General features: G+C 34.6%; 1 protein-coding gene across 1 annotated transcript in view; it reads right to left on the reverse strand.

The window, feature by feature from the left end:
* COL4A5 (collagen type IV alpha 5 chain) overlaps nt 1–22,919 on the reverse strand; it is a 273,437-nt gene that overhangs the window by 164,984 nt on the left and 85,534 nt on the right. The window contains 1 exon segment of the mRNA XM_033201238.1: nt 3,673–3,736. Coding sequence (XP_033057129.1) covers nt 3,673–3,736 — 64 coding nt within the window.

Below are 22,919 nucleotides of genomic sequence, written 5' to 3' on the forward strand. Positions count from 1 at the left end.
GAGAAACGTAGGTCGCCAATGTTAAATCTTTCTTCTTTTCTAACATAGACATTTAAATCTATTTCCCACGTATGCCCTGCTTTAATCCCATTCCAAAATTTTCAGTTTTCAACAATATGTAACTAAATCATTTTCTAATTTTCCTTGATTTCTTCCTTGGTCCAGCAGTTATTTAGAACAGTGCTTTCTAAATTCCAAATTGAAGGAATTTTCTACAAATATTATTATTATTATTTCTTACCCATTCCATTGTGATAAGAGAATATACTGATATTTTTAATCTTTTGGTATTTAGAGGGTCTCATTTTGTGACCTATCTCATAGTCTACACTGGTGAAAATTCCATGGCTCTTGAAAATTAATTCTGTAGTTGTTTGATATAGGGCTCTTTATATGTCAGTAAAGCCTAAGTTGTTAAGAGTGGAACAACTGAAATAGGAGTGTTAGAATCACAACCGTGATTGTGGATTTGTCTATTTCTCCCTTTAATTCTGTCAGTTTTGGCTTCATGTATTTTGAATATCTGTTATTACACTTGAACAGTGCTTTGTGTTAAATAAATAGAGGAAAAAAGATACAATCTTCTTATATTTACCCATATTTACACCATTTCTATTACTTTCCATTCCCTCCTAAAAATTCACACATCCATCTAGTGAGAGTTCCCCTTAGCCTGAAGAAATTTCATTATATTTATTTTAATGCAAGCCTCTTCATGAATAATTCCCTATTTTTATTATGAGAAAATGTCTTAAATTTGCCTTTATTTTTGAAGTATATTTTCATTGTATATAATAATTGATCTTGCAAATTTTTTACCTCTCCAACGATGTTCTCACATTGCTGTACGTTATCCAATCTTTTTGATGAGAAGTCTGTCATCATTCAATAATTGTTCTACTATACACAGTGTAAATTTTTCTCTAGCTTTTTTCAAGATTTTCTTTCAATCTCTATTTTTTCAGTAGTTTCATTATGATGGGCCTAGGTATAGTTTTCTTCATTTTTATTTGCTTGAGGTTTGCTGGACTTCTTATATCTTTAAATTTATATTTTTCACCAAGCATGGAGAATTCTTGCCATTCTTAGTGTCCCATAATTTATTTTCTTTTTGCTTTCCTGTTCTTTCTCTCCTGTCCTAGAGGACTTCATTTATATTTGTATTAGACCATTTGACACTGTCACAGAGGTCACTGGGGTCCTATTCTGTGTTTTGGGTTTTGTTTTTTGCTTTTTTCTTCAGTGCTCTTCAGATTGAGTTGTTTCTTCTGATTTATCTTTAAGATTACTATTTCTTCTGCCATCTCCATTCTGTTGTTAAGCCCATCTGGTGAATTGTTTTTTTCTATATTCTGCTTTTAAAATATAAATTTTCCTTTTTAAAATACAGTTTCCATTACTCTGTTGTGATTCCTTATTTGGTCACCCATTATGAGGAGATTTTCCTTTTCTATTTTCTGCTTTAAATCATAGTCTACAAATTCCAACATCTGTGTTAGCTCAGGGTTGGTTTTCATTGATTGGTCTTTTTCTTGAAGTAGATCACTTTTACTTGGTAAGTTTTAATTGCATACTGGACATTGTAGGTAATATGGAGAGATTCTGGATTCTCTTAACTTCCTCTGAAGAGTATTGATTAAACTTCTATTTTAAGAAATAGCATAGTTAACTCAGCTGAACTTGAACTTAAAACTCCATTCTCCTTTCAACGGACAATGGTTAAATCTATGCTCAGTTATTGCAGACTTCCAGCTGCTCCTTTTTGCTGGGTTGTATGAACCTTCCTCTATAACTATAAACTTCAGGATTCAAGCAAGAATTTGGATGGAATCTATAAGCAACTTTTTGAGCTCTTTCCAATGTGTTTCCCTACATTCCAGTATATCCCCCTTCACTTTCCAGCCATTCTGGCATCCTCAACTCTGTCTGCTGACTCAAGTCAGTAAGACCATGGATTTTTGTCTGGGTTTTAGCCATCCTTTGCCATGCAGACTAAGGGCTATACTCAGGGGAAAAGCCATATAAATGCAAACATGCTCAGTGTATTTCCTTTCTTTCAAGTGCAGAGTCCTCTTTTTCCTTTGGTTATTTTCTTGTACTATCAAATAGCTATTACATTTTGTCCAGAGTATTCCATTCTTATCTCAAGAACAGTTAATCTGATAAACATCACTCTACTATTATATGAAGTTATCCCTCTTGGTATTTTCATCACTACAGAAAGCACCCTTACTGCAAAACTACTCCCATCAAACTAATGTTACTCAAATAAGTGTTCTGCAGAAGACTATCCAATTAATATTAACAGCTGCTCTGTTAGGGGAAAAGTCTATATAACATGGTCAAATGCGGCTTGGAAATGTAGCATTACAAAACAAACAAATAGGTTTCTTTGCTCCAGAACTTACAAGAATGTCTAATATGCTAACGTACCTTCTATACCTCTAAGTAGATTATGCCCTAGAAATACTGTCCTAAACTGCTTCATATATAATTAGCAACATTCACTCATTCATTAAAAAATATTGAGCCCCAAAGAGTGGAGACTAGAGTATGACCCCATCTCCTAGTATAACTCTCTTTAGACTATAATTCACTGTCCCTTTTTTATTTTATAATATTAATGTCATTCACTGACTTACAGTGGTTAGGCTTATGCTATATAATCTTCATCAATACTTACTTGGTAATCATAGTATCTGCACAATAGGAGATACTGCTGTGGAAAAGGTAAGATAGAAATAAACATTCAGCTGGGCATGGTGGCTCACACCTGGAATCCCCTGCCAAGGCGGGTAGATCACTTGAGGCCAGGAGATCGAGACCAGCCTGGCCAACATGGCGAAACCCCATCTCCACCAAAAATACAAAAATAAGCCAGGCATGGTGGTGCATGCCTGTGATCCCAGCTACTTGGGAGGCTGAGGCACGAGAACTGCTTGAACCCAGGAGGCGGAGGTTGCAGTGAGCCTTGATTGTGACACTGTACTCCAGCCTGGGTGACAGAGCAAGACCGTGTCTCAAAAAAAAAATAGACGTTCATCTATTATTAACCTGCACAGACTAGATAAAAATAAATGAAATTACCTAGTATCTGGCAGAGATTAGTAGCTTGATAAATGTTTAGTTTCCTTCTTAAGTGTTTTTCCCCCGTCTTTGCCTATTAAGTAAGTCAGTGCCTTCAATAAGACCAATCAGAGTTTGGCAGATTATAGCTCTCAGGCTAAATGCAGATACTAAAGGACCCCAACACTTACCTAAAGGTAGCCACTGGGCTAGGGTTTCTCCACTATTGTCCCTTCTGTGGTTGCCAGAAATATGTTACTGGAAAGGGGTCCTGATCCAGACCCCAAGAGGCTTATGTTCTAAGATCCAAGAGCTAAGAATGTTTCTTGTCACTTTTAAAGGTCTATTTATATAAGGGAGTTAAGAATATGTGACAGAAACTGATGTGTCCCATAAATCCTAAAATGTTTGCTATATGGCATTTTACAGAAAATCTTTGCTGACCCTAAGATATAATCTAATCTTTATAAGCTCTCTAAAATAGCAGTACAATAGGATTCATTTCACTTACTTAAGTACTGAGATAAAAGCCCTGTTTTTTAAAAAATATTTATTAAAAACATTAGTTTACTGGCTTTACTAAATTTTCAAATGCCAATCTCAGACCTCACCTTTTCCCCTTTACGCCACTGCAGTCACACTTTGATCCTGGAGAACACCCATAGCAAGCCTATAAGGAAGAGAAAGAGGGAAAAAAATCATTAAATATGAACCCAAAAATCAGACTCTGACTTACAGCTCAACTGAAATCAATAATCCAAACTTGTAAGATAAATACCAGAAAAATATCTGAAAATATATATCAAATTGTAAATAACAGTTACCTCTCAGGAAGCTTGCACCTTTTATTATATACACTTCTGTCTGAACTTTTCAAAATGAGCAAACACAATTTTTATAATTTTAAAGTGAAAAATATCATTTTACAAGATGTTAAAAATGAGAGATCTCTCAATAAAGGCTAAAGATGGAAAGCGACACCATCTTCTACTTACAACAGCAAAAACCCATGCACATATATTCACATATAAAGTACAGACATACATTTCAAAGTTAATTATTCTTACATTAGCAGCCATTTGGGGTTATCACTACCCTTTACCTCTTCATTAATGCATGGGTGTTGACAGTATGCACAATCTAAAATATGTTAAAAATGGAAAATAAATTCATACAACTTCCCTGTAATATGATTTGCCACATGTCCAAAATCTCAGGAACTCTCCTTTTTTTCTTCTAACATCGCTTGTAAGAAATTACCTCTCACTCTATATTAGCAGTGACCTTGGCAACTAGACAACAATGCCTACCACTTCAAGTCACTTGTTTCTCTCCACTCATGAGCAATCATGGAGCATAAAATATATAACACTATCTTTTACCACCTTCCTTTCTTTTCTTTGCTCCTACTCCTTCATCACTAATAATAGCTCGGTCTCTAACAGCTTTACCATAAATGCTGCTCCCACAGTCTAGATGTTCTAAATAGGCATTCAATCATATTAGGAATTGAGGTCCTCAAGCCAGAAAAATATCCTCCTCTAAAAGAGAAAACTTATAGAGGAAAAGAATACAGTATGTGACTTCTGCCATTCAGAAATATCCTTTACTCTTAGAAAACGAACTGCTTGGAAAACAAGTTAGTTTAATATACATAGATAGCTTAGTATTTATTTGCAAGAGGTGGCATTCTTTTCATCAGATAGATATCAGACTGAGTTACTGAACCTTTATGTAATATAAATACCAAATAATGACCATCAACCTTGAGGCCTTTGATATAAAATGCCTTAGCCTGTTGCTCACATTTCATGATTTCCTTTACTCTAGTCACTACCGAAATACCATACTCAGCCCTTTTGAAAGTACTGACCTTATCCTTCTGGTCAGAACTCCTAACTAACTCAGCTGCAACTAGAAGTCACCTTCATGTGGAAACTTCTTTTCCTGATTATAAGAGCAAACTACAATGGCTTGATGTTGGAGTGATCTCTCATTCACACTACAAGAGGCTGCTCCAGTGAAAGTTGTGCTCCTGACACGTCAAACAGAAAGTCTGTTATGCAGCTATTATTTATTATTCATAGATGTTTGGGGATTATATACTGATTTTAGTATTTTATGCTAACTACACTACAGATTAAATAGGATTATTCAGACTTATTCATCAAACATGAACTGAATATTACTAGAGGCCAGAAAAATTTTTAGGCACTTGACTTCTAAGATGAATAACACACAGATCCCTCCAATATATGTAACTAATTCAAGAAATACTTATTGATCACCTGTTATGTGACAGCCACTATGTTATGTTAGGTGCAGGTAGAAGTACAAAGTACATCATTGCTCTCTAGTGGGAAGGATGACCCCATCTACAAAAAGTTATATTACAATGTGCAGGAAACAGAGGTTAACTAAAAATATATATTTTTGTGCAAACATAAATTTTAAGTTCCAGACTACGGATTTTATAAAATTTAGAAGATATAGTTTCACAAGAAGATACTGATTCACAAGTTCACAAGACAGTAACTGTCAATGGTCATACTCCCTGAATTAGATTGTGCATGTTGTCAACACTCATGCATTAATGGAGAGGTAAAGAGTAGTGGTAACCTCAAATGGCTGTTAATGTAAGAATAATTAACACCTGACATTGAAATGCATGTCTGAACTTTGTATGTAATATATGTGCATGGGTTTTGTTGTTGTGAGTAGAAGGCAGTGTAGCTTTCCATCTTCAGCCTTTATGAGAGATCTTCCTTGTTTAAATACAAATTAAGCTCCTAAAAATAATGCAAAACAATAGTCTGACAGAATTCCATTGATATGAACAAGATTCTATGTGGCCTTTCTTTATAATTGCACTTTGACTTCTGAATATCCAACAATGTCCCCTAACTCCTAATACAATTTATAAACAAGAAAAGCCTTAAATACTCTTGCATGTCATTTTACAAGTAATTTTACGTAATTTTTTGCAATTTTTTATTAATCAACATGTAGCTTTACTTTAGAAAGAACACAGATTTAAATAGTAGGGAATTATAGATAAATGTGTTTAAATGCAATTTAAAAATTTAATTTATATTCTATTTATTCCACCTAAGTTATGAGAATTACTCTGGTACTCACAGGTTAAACAAAGCAGGCAATTGTAATACGCACACCAACCACTAGATGCATTTCTATACAGTTATAACAGTGGCGCCCACAAGCAGACAGTCCCAGTTTGACATCTGGTAATGGAACAACTTGTTTTTTTTTTTTTTTTTACCAACATCTATTAATACTGATTAGGTGTCTAATAAACACAAACACAGTAATAGTTCTATGAGTTGTACAAAAGTAGATGTAGGTGCTGCCTTTAAGGAACTTCCAATCTAGGATTTTTTGTTTTTTGTTTTTTTTAAGTAACTAGGTATTTTATTTTTTAAGTAACTAAGTATTTTCAGGACATATGAAAAGAATATCAAAATACAATGGAATAATGATACAGCAGTATATATAAGTTTACTTCAGCAGTTGAATCATTTGACCATGGGCAAATCATTTCCATACTCTTGGGCTGTTTTCTCATTTGTAAAATGGCATACATAGACAGTATGATCTCCTTAGGTAGCTTCCAGATTTCACTGTCTGTGATTCTGTAGGATTCGCCAGGTAAAAATGAGTGTTATAGTCAATAATTGCTATCAAAGTTAAGAAAAATAGTTCCCTTGAGCCTGAAAGTATTGACAAAGGCTCTGTGGAGAAAGTGAATACATGGACTTCAACTTGGAAGGATAGACAGAAAGACACCCAGAGGAAAAATTGCCATGCTAAGCATGATTAAAATATAAAATTGATTAGGGCAAAGAGGTAAAATGAACATTAAGTACCTCTGTCTAAAAGGCTTTCTAAGCTCGTATGAAAAAAACTAGTTCTTCAAAATCACTGAAGATGAAAGAAGCAAGAAAATGATGCAACTATAATAATATTTTAAATTTTTATTGTGGGAGAAAGTAATAAATAAGAAAAGTTTTATATTATCACACACTAAAACACATCAGAAAACTGCAATAATTAAAATAGTACGGTATCAGTTAACAAAAATAGGAAGGCCAGAAACAGATCTGCACACACATGCACGCGTGCACACACACGCACACAACTACTATATGATAAAAGTCGACATGTCAAATAGATGTGAAAACAATGAATTTTTCAACATATGGTGCTAGAATAAATATAAAAATAATAAATTTAGATCTCATGCTGCTACAATTAAAACACCAGATATTAGACTTAAAAGTACAAATAAAAACAAATTCTGTATGAATTAGGGTCACCTAAAGAACCTCACAAAAATTCACATATCAGCAACCCATCCTAAAGATTCTTCCAGTAAGCCTGAAGTTGAATAGCAGAATCTTTTTTTTTTGAGGCGGAGTCTCGCTCTGTCGCCCGGACTGGAGTGCAGTGGCCAGATCTCAGCTCACTGCAAGCTCCGCCTCCCGGGTTTACGCCATTCTCCTGCCTCAGCCTCCCGAGTAGCTGGGACTACAGGCGCCCGCCACCTCGCCCGGCTAGTTTTTGTATTTTTAGTAGAGACGGAGTTTCACCGTGTTAGCCAGGATGGTCACGATCTCCTGACCTCGTGATCCGCCCGTCTCGGCCTCCCAAAGTGCTGGGATTACAGGCTTGAGCCACCGCGCCCGGCCCAGAATCTGAAATTTTAATGAACATCTCTAAGTGATTTTGATTCAGGTGTTCCAAGGAGACACATACTACAAAACAATGGCAGAGAGAAATAAGAAATATTCCAATAATGTGGCTAGTTAGGTATCCAGACTGAAATGCTTACTTTAAAAAAATGCTTGGAAAAAAGTAAAAAATTCTTCCTAAAAGCATCAAAGGGAAGCACAATAGGATTTATCAAATCAAAATCTAGGGAAAACCAAAAAATGAACTGACCAATGAAACTACTTTTTCCCAGAGGACATCTGCCAAACTTGGATAATTTTCGGGTTTTGTTTTATAATTTCTTTTAGTGTAAGGGTGTACCATGTACATAATAAATGTACCTCACAATCCCACACCTGGGAGGTGGAAGAAAAGATTCTTGGTGCTTAGCAGAGAAATACAGGAAAAAAAATCCTTAAAAAACCACAAACTGGCCAGATTTGCAATCCATATTAGCATTAACTGAGTGGACTTGACTGCATTGACCTTCTAGAGGCTGGGCAAAAATACATACAAATTCTACGTAGAAAAAACATGCCTTCATAGTAAACTTCAAATAATTCAAATGCATCATTTTTAAAGGAAGATGAGATTCCTAATTAAAAACCATTAAGCATACAAGAAAAAAAATGCCATAAGCAAAAACCAAAAGAAACATATGACAACAGAAAGTACTCACTAAATATTTCAGATATTGGAATTATCAAATAAAAAATATATAATAACTATCTTTACAGTTATAAAAGAATTTTTCTAACTTAAAAATAATAAAGGGAGCAAGCAATTGTATGAAAATGACATAGCTTAACTGAAATAAAATATACATTCTAGAAGTAAAAGCCATAGTAATTGAAATTTAAAACTCAAAGGATGGCCTTCACAACAGACTACATAGAGCTGAAGACAGAATAAAGTTAAAATATTTAGTAAAGCTAAAAAGAAATTATATATAATGTGGCATAGAGATAAAACATGGAAACTGAAATAATCATTAAGAGACATGGAAGAAAGAGCGAGGAAGGATAACATAAAGGAAATTGGGATTCTAGAAGAGGAGAGAGAGGGAATAAAGACAATACTAAAGAGACAACGGCTAAGATTCCTCAAGAAAAATCTACACATATTTGTGATTCAAGAAACCAAACGGCTCCAATGGCATAAAAATAAAACCTGAAACTAGGTGCAGCAGAACATAACTGCATAACATAAAAGTAAAGGCAAGGCCTTAAAAGCATCAGAAAAGATAAGACAGACTGCCTTCAAGAGAGAGAAAATTAATTTACAGATTAGATCTCAGAAGCAATAATCAAAGCCAGAACACCACGAAATGACATATTTAATATGCTAAGAACCCAGTTCTCTTCATCCTCCCCATCCCTGCCACTTACCCTTCCCGGTCTCTGTTCTCTGTCTTCCACTCTTTACCTCCATGTGGTCAACTTTTTTAGCTCCCACATACAAGTGAGAACATGCAGTATTTGTCTATCTGTGGCTGGCTTATTTCACTTAAGAGAATGACATCGAGTTCCATCCATGTTGCTGCAAATGACATGATTTCACTAGTTTTTATGGCTAAGTAGTATTCCATTCTGTATATGTACCACATTTTCTTTATCCATTCACCTGCTGATAAACACTTAGGTTAATTGCATATTTTTTGATTATGAATACTGCTGCAGTAAACAGGCAAGTGTAGGTATCTCTTTGATATATTGATTTCTTTACCTTTGGATAGATACCCAGTAGTGGATTGCTGGGTTGTATGGTGATTCTATGCTTAGTGTTTTTTTTTTCTTTCTTTCTCTTTCTCTTTTTTTTTTAATCTCCATACAGTTTTCTGGTGGCTATACTAGATTATGTTCACAACAGCATATAAGAGTTCCATTTTCCTTTTATCCTTGCCACGTCTGTTTTGTCTTTTTATTAATAGCCATTTTGAATGGGATAAGATTGGTTTTCATTTGCATTTCTCTGATGATTAGCGATGTTGAGCATTTTGCATATACCATTTGTATGTCTTATTTTGAGAAATGTCTGTTCAGGTCCTTTGCCCACTTTAAATGGGATTAATTGGAGTTTTGTTTTGTTTTGTTTTTTTCCTGTTGAGTTGTTTGAGTTCCTTTTATATTCTCAATATTAGTCCCCTGTCAGATAAATACTTTGCAAAAATTTTCTCCCATTCAACAAGTTGCTTATTCCCTCTGTTGATTGTTTCATTTGCTGTTCAGAAGCTTTTTATTTAATATAGCCCCATTTGTGTATTTTTGCTTTTGTTGCCTGTGCTTTTGAGGTCTTAGTCAAATTATTTGCCTAGACCAATGTCCAAGAGAGTTTTCTCCTGGATTTTCTTCTAGTAGTTTTATACTTTCAGGTCTCATATTTACATAAAATGTTTGCTTGTTGAATTGCTTAAGTTCCTTGTAGATTCTGGATATTAGACCTTTTTGGATGCACAGTTCACAAACCATTCTGTAGGTTGTCTGTTTACTCTGTTGATAGTTTCTTTTCCTGTGCAAAAGAAGATTTAAGTCTAATCCATCCTGAGTTAATTTTTGTATATGGTGAGAAATACGGGTCCAGTTTCATTCTTCTACATGTGGCTATCCAATTTTCACAGCACCATTTATTGAAGAGGATTATCTTTTCCCAGTGTAAGCTGTTTTCAGCTTTGTTGAAGATCAACTGGCTATGAAGATGTGGCTTTATTTCTGGGTTCTCCATTCTGTTCCATTGGTCTATGTTTTCACAACAATATAATGCAGTTTGAGTTACTACAGCCCTGTAATACATTTTGAAGTCAGGAAATGTGATGCCTCCAGCTTTGTTTAGGTCAGGGTTGCATTGGCTATTCAGGCTCTTTTTTGGTTTCATATACGTTTTAGGATTTTTTTTTTCCCTAATTCTGTGAAAAAATGGCATTGGCATTTTGATAGAGATTATGTTGAATGTACAGATTCCTTTAGGCGATATGATCATTTTAACAATATTAATTCTTCTGATCCATGAGTATAAAATATTTTTCCATTTGTTTGTGTCATCTGCATTTCTTTCATCAGTGTTTTGTAGGTTTCCTTGTAGTATCTATCCTCCTTGGTTCAATTTATTCCTATATATTTTACTTATTTTACCTAATGTAAATGGAATTGCTTTCTTTATTTCTTTCCTGGTTAGATCATTATTGATGTATAGAAAGGCTACTGATTTTTGTACACTGATTTTGTATCCTACTTCACTGAATTCATTCTTTAAGTTTCTCTAGATAGATATATCAGTAAAGAGGGGCATTTGACTTTTCGTTTCCCATTTGGATGCCTTTTTTATTTTTCACTTGCTTGATTGCTGTTACTAGGACCTCCAGTACTATGTCGAATAGGAGTGGTGAAAGTGAGCATCCTTGTCTTGTTCTAGCTTTTAGAGGAAAGGATTTCATCTTTTCTTCATTGAATATGATGTTTGCAGTAGATTTGACCTATATGGCCTTTATTATGTTAAGGTATGTTCCTTCTATGCCTAGTTTGTTGAGAGTTTCAATCATGAAGGGATGTTAAATTTTATCAAATGCCTTTTCTGCATCTATTGAGATGATCATACTGTTCTGTCTTTCATTCCGTTGATGTAATGTATCACATTTATTGATTTGCAAAGGTTGTGCCTTCCTTGCCATAAATCCAATGGACCATGTGTATTATATTTTTGAGGTACTGTTGAATTTGATTTGCTAGTTTTTTTTAATTGTTGTTCAATCTATCTTCACCAGGGATATTTGTCAGCAGTTTCCTTTTTTGGTTGAGTCCTTGTCTGATTTTCATATCAGGGTGATGCTGGCCTCGTGGAACGAATTAGGGAGAATTTCCTACCCTTGGATTTTCTGGAATAGCCTCAGGAGGATTGGTATTATTTCTGTCTTGTATGATTGTTAGAATTTGGCTGTGTATCCATCTGGTCCTAGGCTTTTCTTCGTAGGGAGAATTTTGATTACTGATTCAATCTCACTACTCATTACTGGTCTGTTCAGGTTTTCTATTTCTTCCTGATTCAATCTTGGTAAGTAGTATGTTCCCAGGAATTTATCCATTACTTCTAGGATTTCCTGTGTGTCAGCGTATAGTTGTCCATAATAATCTCCGATGATCTTGTGTATTTTTGTGATATCAGTTGTAATGTCTTTTTTTCATTTGTGATTTTATTTAGGTCTTTTCTTGGTTAGACTAGTTAGCAGTTTACAAATTTTGTGTATCTTTTCAAAGAAGCAGCTTTACATTTTATTGATCCCTTATGTTTGTTTTTATAGTCTCTGTTTAGTTCTGCTCTGATCTTTGCTAGTTTTTTTCTTCTGCTAATTTTCGATTTGGTTTGTTCTTGCTTTTCTAGTTCCTTGAGGTGCATTGCTAGATTGTTAAATTTTTATTTTTCTACGTTTTTAATGTAGGCATTTACTGCTATAAACTTCTCTCATCGCACTATTTTTGCTGAATATGTATGCTGTGTTTACATTTTCACTTCAATACATTTTTAAATTTACATCATATTTCTTCATTGACCCAGTGGTCATTCAGGAGCATGTTATTTAATTTCCATGTATTTTCAGAGTTTCCAATCTTCATCTTTGTATTGATTTCTAGTTTTATTCCAAAGTGGTCTAAAAAGAAAACTGATATTATTTCATTTTTTAACATTTGTTGATACTTATATAGTGGCCTAACATATGATCTATCCTGGAGAATGGTCCATGTGCTGATGAAAAGGATGTATATCCTTCAGTTGTTGGGTAGAATGTTTTGTAAATATCTGTTAGGTTTATTGGGTCTAAAGCCCTGTTTATATCCAATGTTTCTTTGTTGATTTTCTATCTAGATGATCTGTCTAAATACTGAGAGTGGAATGTTGAAACCCCCACTTTGATTGTATTGTCATCTATTTCTCTCTTTAGAATATCTGCTTTATGAATCAGGATGCTACAGTATGGAGTGCATATATATTTGAAGCTGCTGTATATTCTTGCTGGATTGTTCCATTTATCATTATATAATGACCTTCTTTGTCATTTTTATTTTCAACTGTTCTTGACTTAAATTCTCTTTCATCTGATATAGGTATAGCTATTCCTGCTCACTACTGTTTCCCATTTGTATGGAATATCTTCTTCCACCCCTTACTTTCAGTCTGTATGTGACTTTACTGTTAGGGTGAGTTTCTTATATGTAGCATAAAGTTGCATCATGTTTTTTAAAAAAATTCACTCAGTCATTTAATATATTTTAAGTGGAAAATAGAATCCATTTACATTCAAGGTTATTATTAATATGTGAAATAGAGGGCTTGAACAACACTATAAACCAACTGCACCTAAGACACATCTATTCAACACTGCCCAATAACAGTAGAATATACCTTTTTCTCAAGAACGCATAGAACATTCTCCAGGATAGATCATATGCTAGGCCATAAAACAAACATCAATAAACTTAAAAGTATGGCAATCATACAAAGCATGTTTTCCAACCACAATGGAAGAAAATTAGAAATCAATAAGAGAAATAAACAGGATATTAACAAGTATACAGAAAAGAAATAATTCACTTTTAACTAACCTATAGGTCAAAGAATAAATGACAAGGTTTATTAGAAATATTCTGAGATGAGTGAAAATAAAACCACAAAATACCAAAACATATAGCACTCAATGCCAAATCATAAACTAATATTTCAATGTAAGACATTAGAAAAAGAAAGCAAAGTAACCCTAAAATAAGTAGAAAGAAGGAAATAATAAAGATTTGAGCTGAAATTAATGAAATGAACAATAAAAAATGAATAGAGAAAATCAACAAAATCAAAAGCAGGTTCTCAGAAAAGCTCAAAAAATTGTCAAACCACCAAGAAAAGAGAAGACTCAAATTAAAATCAGAAATAAAAGAGAGGACATTACTATCAAGATCGGAATAACAGGGAACTTCCTCAACTTGATAAGGGCATGTACAAAAAGCCCACAGCTAACATTATACTTAATGGTGAAAGACTAAATCATTTCCCTATAAGACCAGGAACAAGACAAGAATGTCCACTCTGTCATTTCTTTTCCACGTAATCCTAGAGGTTCTATGTAGGGCAATTAGACAAGGAAATTAACAACCCATATGCAATTTTTTTCATTTTTAATTTTTTGTGGGTATATAGTAGGTTTATGTATTTATGGGGTGTGCAAGATGTTTTGATACAGGCACGCAATGTGAAATAATCACATCACAAACCATCCATATCGAAAAAAGAAAGCAAAGCCCTATCTCTTTGCATAAGACATAGTCTTTTTTTTTTTTTTTTTTTTTTTTTTTTTTGAGACGGAGTCTCGCTCTGTCGCCCAGGCTGGAGTGCAGTGGCCGGATCTCAGCTCACTGCAAGCTCCGCCTCCGGGTTTACGCCATTCTCCTGCCTCAGCCTCCCGAGTAGCTGGGACTACAGGCGCCCGCCACCACGCCCGGCTAGTTTTTTGTATTTTTTAGTAGAGACGGGGTTCACTGTGTTAGCCAGGATGGTCTCGATCTCCTGACCTCGTGATCCGCCCGTCTCGGCCTCCCAAAGTGCTGGGATTACAGGCTTGAGCCACCGCGCCCGGCCAAGACATAGTCTTATATGCAGAAAAATCCTATTAGAGCAAATAAATGAATTTAGCAAAGTCACATGGTACAAAATCAATATATAAAAATTAATTGTAGGCCAGGCGCAGTGGCTCATGCCTATAATCCTAGCACTTGCAGAGGCCGAGGCGGGCGGATCACGAGGTCAGGAGATGCAGACCACTCTGGCTAACACGGTGAAACCCCGTCTCTACTAAATAAATAGAAAAAATTAGCCGGGCGTGGTGGCATGTGCCTGTAGTCCCAGCTACTTGGGAGGCTGAGGCAGGAGAATGGTGTGAACCCGGGAGGCAGAGCTTGCAGTGAGCCGAGATCATGCCACTGCACTCCAGCCTGGGTGACAGAGGGAGACTCCGTCTCAAAAAAAAGAAAAGAAAAGAAAAGAAAATCAATTGTATTCCTATACACTAGCATGAAGTTAAGTGAAAAAATCCGTTTACAACTGCAAGAAAACAATAAAATTCTTAGGAGTAAACTTAAGAAATGAAATTTTTTTACTCTGAAAAACTACAAATTATTGTCGAAAGAATTTAGAGAAACCCTAACTAAATAAAAAATACCCCATGTTCACGGATCAGAAGACTTAATATTGCTAAGATGATAATGCTCCCCAAATTTTTCTGTACCTTCAAGGCAATCTTTATAAAAATTCCAACCACCCTCTTTGCAGAAATGGAAAAGCTGATCCTGAAACTGATACGAAATTCATATGTAATTGCAAGGAACCCCAAAGGCCAAAATAATATTGAAAGAACAAAGCTGAAATATTTACACTTCCCAATTTCAAAATCTGCTACAAACCTACAATAATCAAACCACTGTGGTACTGGCAGAAGGACAGAATTGAGATTACAAAAATAAACCCATACATCTATGGTGAATTGATTTTTGACAAAGGTGCCAAGGACATTCACTGAGGGAAGGAATAGTATTTCAACAAACACTGCTGGAACAACTGGGTACCTATATGCAAATGAGTAAACTTGGACCTCTTCCACACACTATACATAGAAACTAACTTAAAACGGATCAGGCCGGGAGCGGTGGCTCAAGCCTGTAATCCCAGCACTTTGGGAGGCCGAGACGGGCGGATCACGAGGTCAGGAGATCGAGACCATCCTGGCTAACACGGTGAAACCCCCTCTCTACTAAAAAATACAAAAAACTAGCCGGGCGAGGTGGCGGGCGCCTGTAGTCCCAGCTACTCGGGAGGCTGAGGCAGGAGAATGGCGTGAACCCGGGAGGCGGAGCTTGCAGTGAGCTGAGATCCGGCCACTGCAGTCCAGCCTGGGCGACAGAGCGAGACTCCGTCTCAAAAAAAAAAAAAAAAAAAACGGATCAAAGATTAAACACAAGAACTAAAACTATAAAACTCTTAGAAGAAAACACAGAAGTAAATATTCTTAGGCCGGGCAGGGTGGCTCACACTTGTAATCTCAGCACTTTGGGAGGCCGAGGCAGGTATATCACCTGAGGTCAGGAGTTCAAGACCAGCCTGGCCAACATGGTGAAATCCCATCTCTACTAAAAATACAAAAATTAGCTGGGCATGGTGGCATGTGCGTCTATAATTCCAGCTACTCAAGAGGCTGAGGCAGGAGAATTGCTTGAACCTGGGAGGTGGAGGTTGCAGTGAGCCGAGATTGTGCCAATGAACTCCAGCATGGGTAACAGAGTAAGACTCTGTCTCAAAAAAATAAAAAAAGTAAATATTCTTTACCTTTGTTTAGTCAAAGCCTTCTTAGATATGACACCAAAAGTACAAGTGATAAAAAAAGTTAAAAACAATTTTATCAAAATTGTAAAAGTTTGAGCTTCAAAGGATACTACCAAGAAAGTGAAAAGACAACCTATAGAATGGGAAAATGTATTTGTCAATCATATACCTTACAGGAGACTCATATCAAGAATATATAAAGAATTCTTATAACTTACTAGAAAGCAAATAATACAATTTAAAATGGGCAAAAGATTGAATAGACATTTTTCATATATATATCTTTGTATGGGCTTATGGTACATAAAATATGCTCAACATCATTAATAATCAGGGAAATGAAAGAAAATCAAAACCACAATGAAATAAAACTTCATGCACACTAGATAGCTGTAATCAAGACAGACAATAACAAGTATTATTGAGGATATGGAGAAACTGAAACTCTCCTACATTGCTAGTGGGGATGCAAAATGGAGTAACCACTTTATAAAAGTCTGGCAGTTCCTAAACAAAGGAAACATATGATCCAGCAATTCCACTCCTAGGTATAAAATAGAAACATATCTATGCAAAAATATGTACATGAATGTTCATAGCATCATTACTTATAAGAGTCAAAAAAGTATAAAACAACCTAAATGTCCATGAAAAAATGAACTGAAAAACAAAATGTAGTATATGCATACAATATATATTATTTGGCAATAAAGAGGAATGAAGTACTGATTTATGCTACAACATGGATTAACCTTGAAAACATTATACTAAGTGAAAGAAGCCAGATAAAAAAATACCACATGTTGCATGTAGAATGATGGTTTCCTAGGGCTGGGGGGCTGGGCTGCCATGGAACGTGACAGCTAAGAGACATGAGGCTTCTTTTTGGGTTGATAAAAAATCTTCTAAAACTGATTTTGGTGATGCTTGCCTGACTGTAAATATTCTAGAATTACTGAAAACTTCAAATGGGTAAAATGTATGTTATATAAATTATATCTCAATGAAGCTGTCAAAAAAAATCAGTGCAATGAAGTAAAAAGTGGGAAGACCATTCTGTCAAGAACCATGAAGGGACTGAGACTTTTCTCTGCTTGAAAGTTAACAAGTTAGCCTTGCCATAGTTTTATAGACACCGGCAAAAGTTACAAGACTTCTTAACCAGAGACAACAACTAATTTATTATTTACAGTAATAGCCTGGGTTTCCCGAGCCCCAATTCCCACAAGGTGATGTAAACCAGACAAGGTGATGCCTTCACACGCAGTGCAAAAGGTTATAGAAGAAAAACTGGGTGTTCAGGGAATCCATATATTAAGAGTGGGCAGTAAACTTGCTTTACCTTTGCCCGGAGATACTTTTAATATCCTTATTGTACTAGAAGGTAAAAAAAAAACCTGGCCTTTCCTCCAAAGTGAGATACTATCTCTATTTTCCAAGTCATTCATTATAACACATCCTTGAAAAGAGAGGTCAGAACAATGACAATGTCCCTCTTCTCAGGATGTACAGAGACACGAAAGATCCGTGGAAAATTTTCTTCCAATGCATTCTAGATACTCAAATTTGTAAGAGAATAAATAAATGCAGTACATGAACAGCTATGAAAGACTTTTTAGGACCATTAGGGAAATTTGTTTACGACTTGAATATTAAATAACACTGTAAGATTGCTGTTGATTTTCTTACGTGTGATAATGATGTCATGTTTATGTTTTCTTAGGTGAGGCAAGATGCATGCTGAGGTATTTATGCATATAAAGTGTCTGATTTCTGCAACTTACTTTTAAATGGCATAGCAAAATGTGTATAAACACACACTTACATAATCATTAAACAAATGCACATACATAGATACTATGGAAAGCAAGAGACAAACAATATGGCAAAATGCTAACAAGTGTTGAATCCAGATGAATATACAATGGTGTTCATTATATTTTCATTAAATTTTTTGAAAATCTGGTTACTAAAAAGTTAGGTAAGTATATTGAGAAAATTCTAGAGACAAATACCTTCAGACTTCAAAAACAGAGGCAAATTTCAACATTTGAGCCATTCATCGGAGATATCAAAAACATACAGTTACACAGAAAGGTTGAAATTTAAAATTTTAAAGTTATACACAAATAATAACCAAAATAAGCTAGTATAGCTGTATTAATTTCAGTCAAAGTAGATTTTGAGGCATAAGTGTTGCGAAAGCTAAAACAAGGCCACTTCAGAATGATAAAAGGTTTGGTTCCCAAGGAAGATACTAAAATAAAGCCCTCAAATTGAAATAAACAAATCCACAGTCATAGTTGGAGATTTTAAACAGACCTCTAATGGCTGATTGAACATGTAAAGAAAATAAATTGTAAAAATGTAGAAAGATTTGAACATGACTAACAAATGAGTTCCAATGGACATATATAATACAGTGCATCATGAAATGAAAGACACACATTTATATCAGGCACATCCTGGATATTTATAAAAACTAACCATATACTGGGCCTTAAGGCGTGTCTAAACAAATCTCGAAGGATGGAATTTGTACAGAACATGATCTCTAACCATAATGTAATTAAGCTAGAACCAAAAACATTAAATCTAACCAAACTCTTCCAGATAACAGAAGAGGAGAGATAAACCTAGCATAACAATTGTATCAAACCTAAGCAGAACGGAGTCTGAAAGAAAAATTACAGGACAGTCTTACCAGTGAATATAGATGCAAAAACATTAAATAAAATATGACAAAGTTGGATTTAACCTAGGGCCTCGTCATTACTGAAAGAAAAGAAAAAGTTTATTTTAAAAAAGAAACAAAAATGTTATTCCCAGGTGATATGATTGCATACAGAGAAAATTCAAAAGAATCTACAAAGAAATTAGAATTAGTGAATTTTAGCAAAGTTGCTGGATATGAAACCAATATGTTAGAGTGAATTATATTTTTATGTACCATAAACAAAATCAGAAAATAAAAAAAGACCACTGACAATTTGGTTCCCAGCGTAATCTCTCAGGGAAAAAGTGAGGAAAGTGGATATCATGGAGCATTAAGAAAAACCCAAATAGTATAAGAAATGCATTACAGGAATAAAAGAAATGTAATTAGAAACTATAGGAAAAAGATTTAAAAAAAGATAGAGTATTTATTACTTGACATACAATAAGCACATATTATAATATGTACATATTCAAAATAATGTAAACATTGCTTACTGATTTAATTTAAAACAGAGTAACATATTAAGAGGAGATAGTAGAAGAAAGATAGGGGAAGTAGCACAAAGAGTACCTCATCTATCATAGCACGAGTTAATAAAAAATGTTGATAAAGCAAAAATTATTTGCAACGTTTGCCCTAGAAAAACTGATCTAGGAGTCAAAAGGGATGAGGAAAGTAACAGATTTTTTCAGTACTACTTGTACTTTTTAAATTCCATGTATACATATAAAACTATGCCATATTACCATGCAACGGCCACTCCCATGAGTCTCATAAACTTGTAGACGATATTCCTTTAACATTTCAAAACAGAAGATATCTGCAACCTGGCTACCCTTAACACAAAACCCCTATTTTGTTTTTGTGGACTGATCATTCTTTAGTCGTCCACAGATAAAAGTTTTAGGTATCTTTGTTATACCCCTTTATTGATATCCTATCACAATCCATAAACAATCTTGTTATTTCTTCCTAACAAATGCTATCAATAAAAGAATGCTAGTGGAGTTGAAAGAGGTATTCGAAATTAATCTATTTCCATCATTTTATAAACGAAGAAATAGAGAGCCAATGACAAGAGCCAGAGCTAGAATCATTTTCTTAACTTTTTCAATATTTGAACTGATTCCCATTTGCTTTCAAATTTTGACCAAAAGCCATGATATTTTGCCAGATTTCCTGTGAAGATGAAACGTTTTCTTTCGCTGTCATAAGTGTCTTTCTTAAAAAATAAATTAGAGATGAACACATTAATCAGTTGGAAAGCCTTTTAACCAGAGCAGCATCTGCCACTTTCTACAAACTCAGACTAAAAATATTAGAGAAGACTCATTAAAATATGATGACTACAACATGTAATTTGTCAATACTGATGTAGTTAATGATTTTCCTTGATTTAAAAGAATGCATTTTTTAAGATAACCAAAGAATAAAATATGCTTATTTAGTTTTTGAGATCCCACATGCTTTTTTCCCCCTAATGTGAGAGTTAAGAAAGGTTGCAGAAAGGTGAGAGGCCTAAAAAAAAGTTACCAGACTTTGAAATATGCCAGAGTTTAAGGCTTCTCATAAACTCACATTGATAAAAAGTGAGCCCAAAGGTTCAAAGACATCAGCTAACAGACAACAGAGCTATTCTGGCATCCAGTCTGAACAAATTACCAACTGCTTCTTTACCAGTAGTTTAACCTTAAAAATCCAGAGAAAAGTTCATGAGATTAGCCTCTGTAACTTTATGTTTTGGATGGGGAAGCTATGCCTACAGCTCATTTAGGGTAAATTTTTATTTACAAGTACTTTTGGATACCATTTGGAAATATGTGAAATGGGACCTTTTAGAAATCATTACCTTATTAGATAATTTTAATGGTATTTGGGTAAATGAGATTTCTATATTAGAAAATTACCCTAAATCAGAATGACATTCCTAAGAGTAGATTCTGTGACTGGCAGATAGGAAAGAAACCAAGTGTATACTATTTTATTCAATAACAACTTTTCCCCAAGTTTTAGGCACCAATGACAATAAATGAAATTTGATAACTTTATTTTATTTAATGTTGGCTCTGCATAGTTCATGTGGGGTATACGGAGATTGTTAAATATCTCCCCAGAAGAACTTTAAAACCCAATGAGGGCATTTAGAGAAATAAACAAGTTAGTATTTATTAGATAGAATGAGATAAATGGTATAAGACAAACAAAATATTATGAGTATTCAAAAGAGGAAAAAAATGCTTAGAAAACTGGTGGTAAGGAAAATAAGATGTATTTTTTTTCACATGCTACTGAATTAGATTTTTCTGTAGCATGCATTCCCAAAGTTTTGAAGTGGAACAAGCAATGTTTGAAGGAAATAACAATTTGTATCTGTTAATCATCTAAATTGGAAAATAAACATGTAAGTAAGGATCACAGCATAGAATTAGCAGTTTTCCAGTCTTCGGCTCTACATGATGTATGATATCCACCTAAAATATTTCTAGCCATTCAGTCTCACCTTATTAACACCCCCAGTGATGAGGAACTCACAAGGCAGCCAGACGATAGTACTGACATTTAAGACATTTCCGCAATACACATTTAACCTGCTTATGTCCTTGATAAAGAAAATTCAACAATGCAGACTCAAATGAGTAACAGATTAAAATAATCTTAAAGTAAAATCAACTCAAGAAATCATTTAATAATGTTTCTTAAAAGCTACAATAGAAGTAGCAAAGAAACATTTAATTTCCCTATTCAAACTGAGAGCAGTTATTTTACTTTGGGGATGGGGAGAGATGGACAGTGCTTATAGCTAAATTTCTTCTGCTGTCATGATTGTTACTCATTTATAATATGAAACCTCGGCAAGAAAATCTTGAGATATGTATGTTTTCAAAAATAAAATGAAACATATATTCTCAAGTTATAGTATTATATCTAACCTGACACATAAGGAAGTATATACATGGGATCGATGTGTTAAGAAGCTTGAGTTAAAAGCATTGCAAACAACAAAAATGATGACGAACATTTGCATATTTCTTTGCAATTTATAAATAATATGACATATACTTCTCTGGTCCTCTCAGTAATAATGCTGTGATGTATGCAGGAATATTTATCTATGTTTTCAGATATAGAAACTGAGGTTTAGAAGGCTTAAATGAATATTTAGATTAGAATAGCACACTAGGCTAACACTTGAACTCCATCTTTTGCCTTCAAATGTCACGTTCCTTCCATTACTAACTAATTTCATTGGAAGAAATTATCCAAGACTTCCAACTAAAAATTAGTGATTGAGAATGGTGAGGAAAAAACATGAGTAACATAAAATCATCAGATTTTAAGCTAGAATTTCTTTCTGGATGTTATGAAAATGTCCAATATCATTTAGAATGATTTACTTCCAGATAAATGAGTTAACCAACAGATATAGCCTCACTGTAAAAAGAAAATTGGGAAATAATATGAACCTTAATTTTACAGTAAGAATATCTTTATTGATGGCCCATTGACAGTACTGCAGCTTTCCATTCTACCAGGCATGTACAGACATATCCTGTGTTTCATTATCTTTCTCAGGATTGCAGTAAAGCTGTTCCATAAACGTAAACAGATTAACACAAGTTGAACTTAACTGTAGTTATTTCTTTTAACTTGGCCTTGGAAAAGTACTAACATCACAGATAAAAGAAGCAAACCAAAAGACCACAGTACCATGATAATAAGAATAAAAACTTCAGAGTTGTGCTGAGCAAAATATGTCTGGAATGTCTCCTATGAGGCAGTCAAAACCTGTGTTCTAAGTGCATTTAAGACTCAGTAAGTCTAACTCCAGGGCTCTATGCCAGTGTAAAAATGCACTAACATGCCGTAGGCATCCCTGTTGCCTGCTGACAGGCAGTAAGAAGAAATTGGTTTTTGCCTTTACACCAAGTGGACCAACCATTTCCTGTGCATTTCTGACAGAATTACTGGTTGATCATCAAAGCAGGTGGAACTCACAACAGCTAATACGATCTTTACCTCACAGGCAGCAAAGAAGAAGCTCTGCTACCATTTT

The sequence above is a fragment of the Trachypithecus francoisi genome, unplaced genomic scaffold, assembly GCF_009764315.1.
Source record: "Trachypithecus francoisi isolate TF-2019V2 unplaced genomic scaffold, Tfra_2.0 Lachesis_group6, whole genome shotgun sequence".
NCBI classification, from domain to species: domain Eukaryota; kingdom Metazoa; phylum Chordata; class Mammalia; order Primates; family Cercopithecidae; genus Trachypithecus; species Trachypithecus francoisi.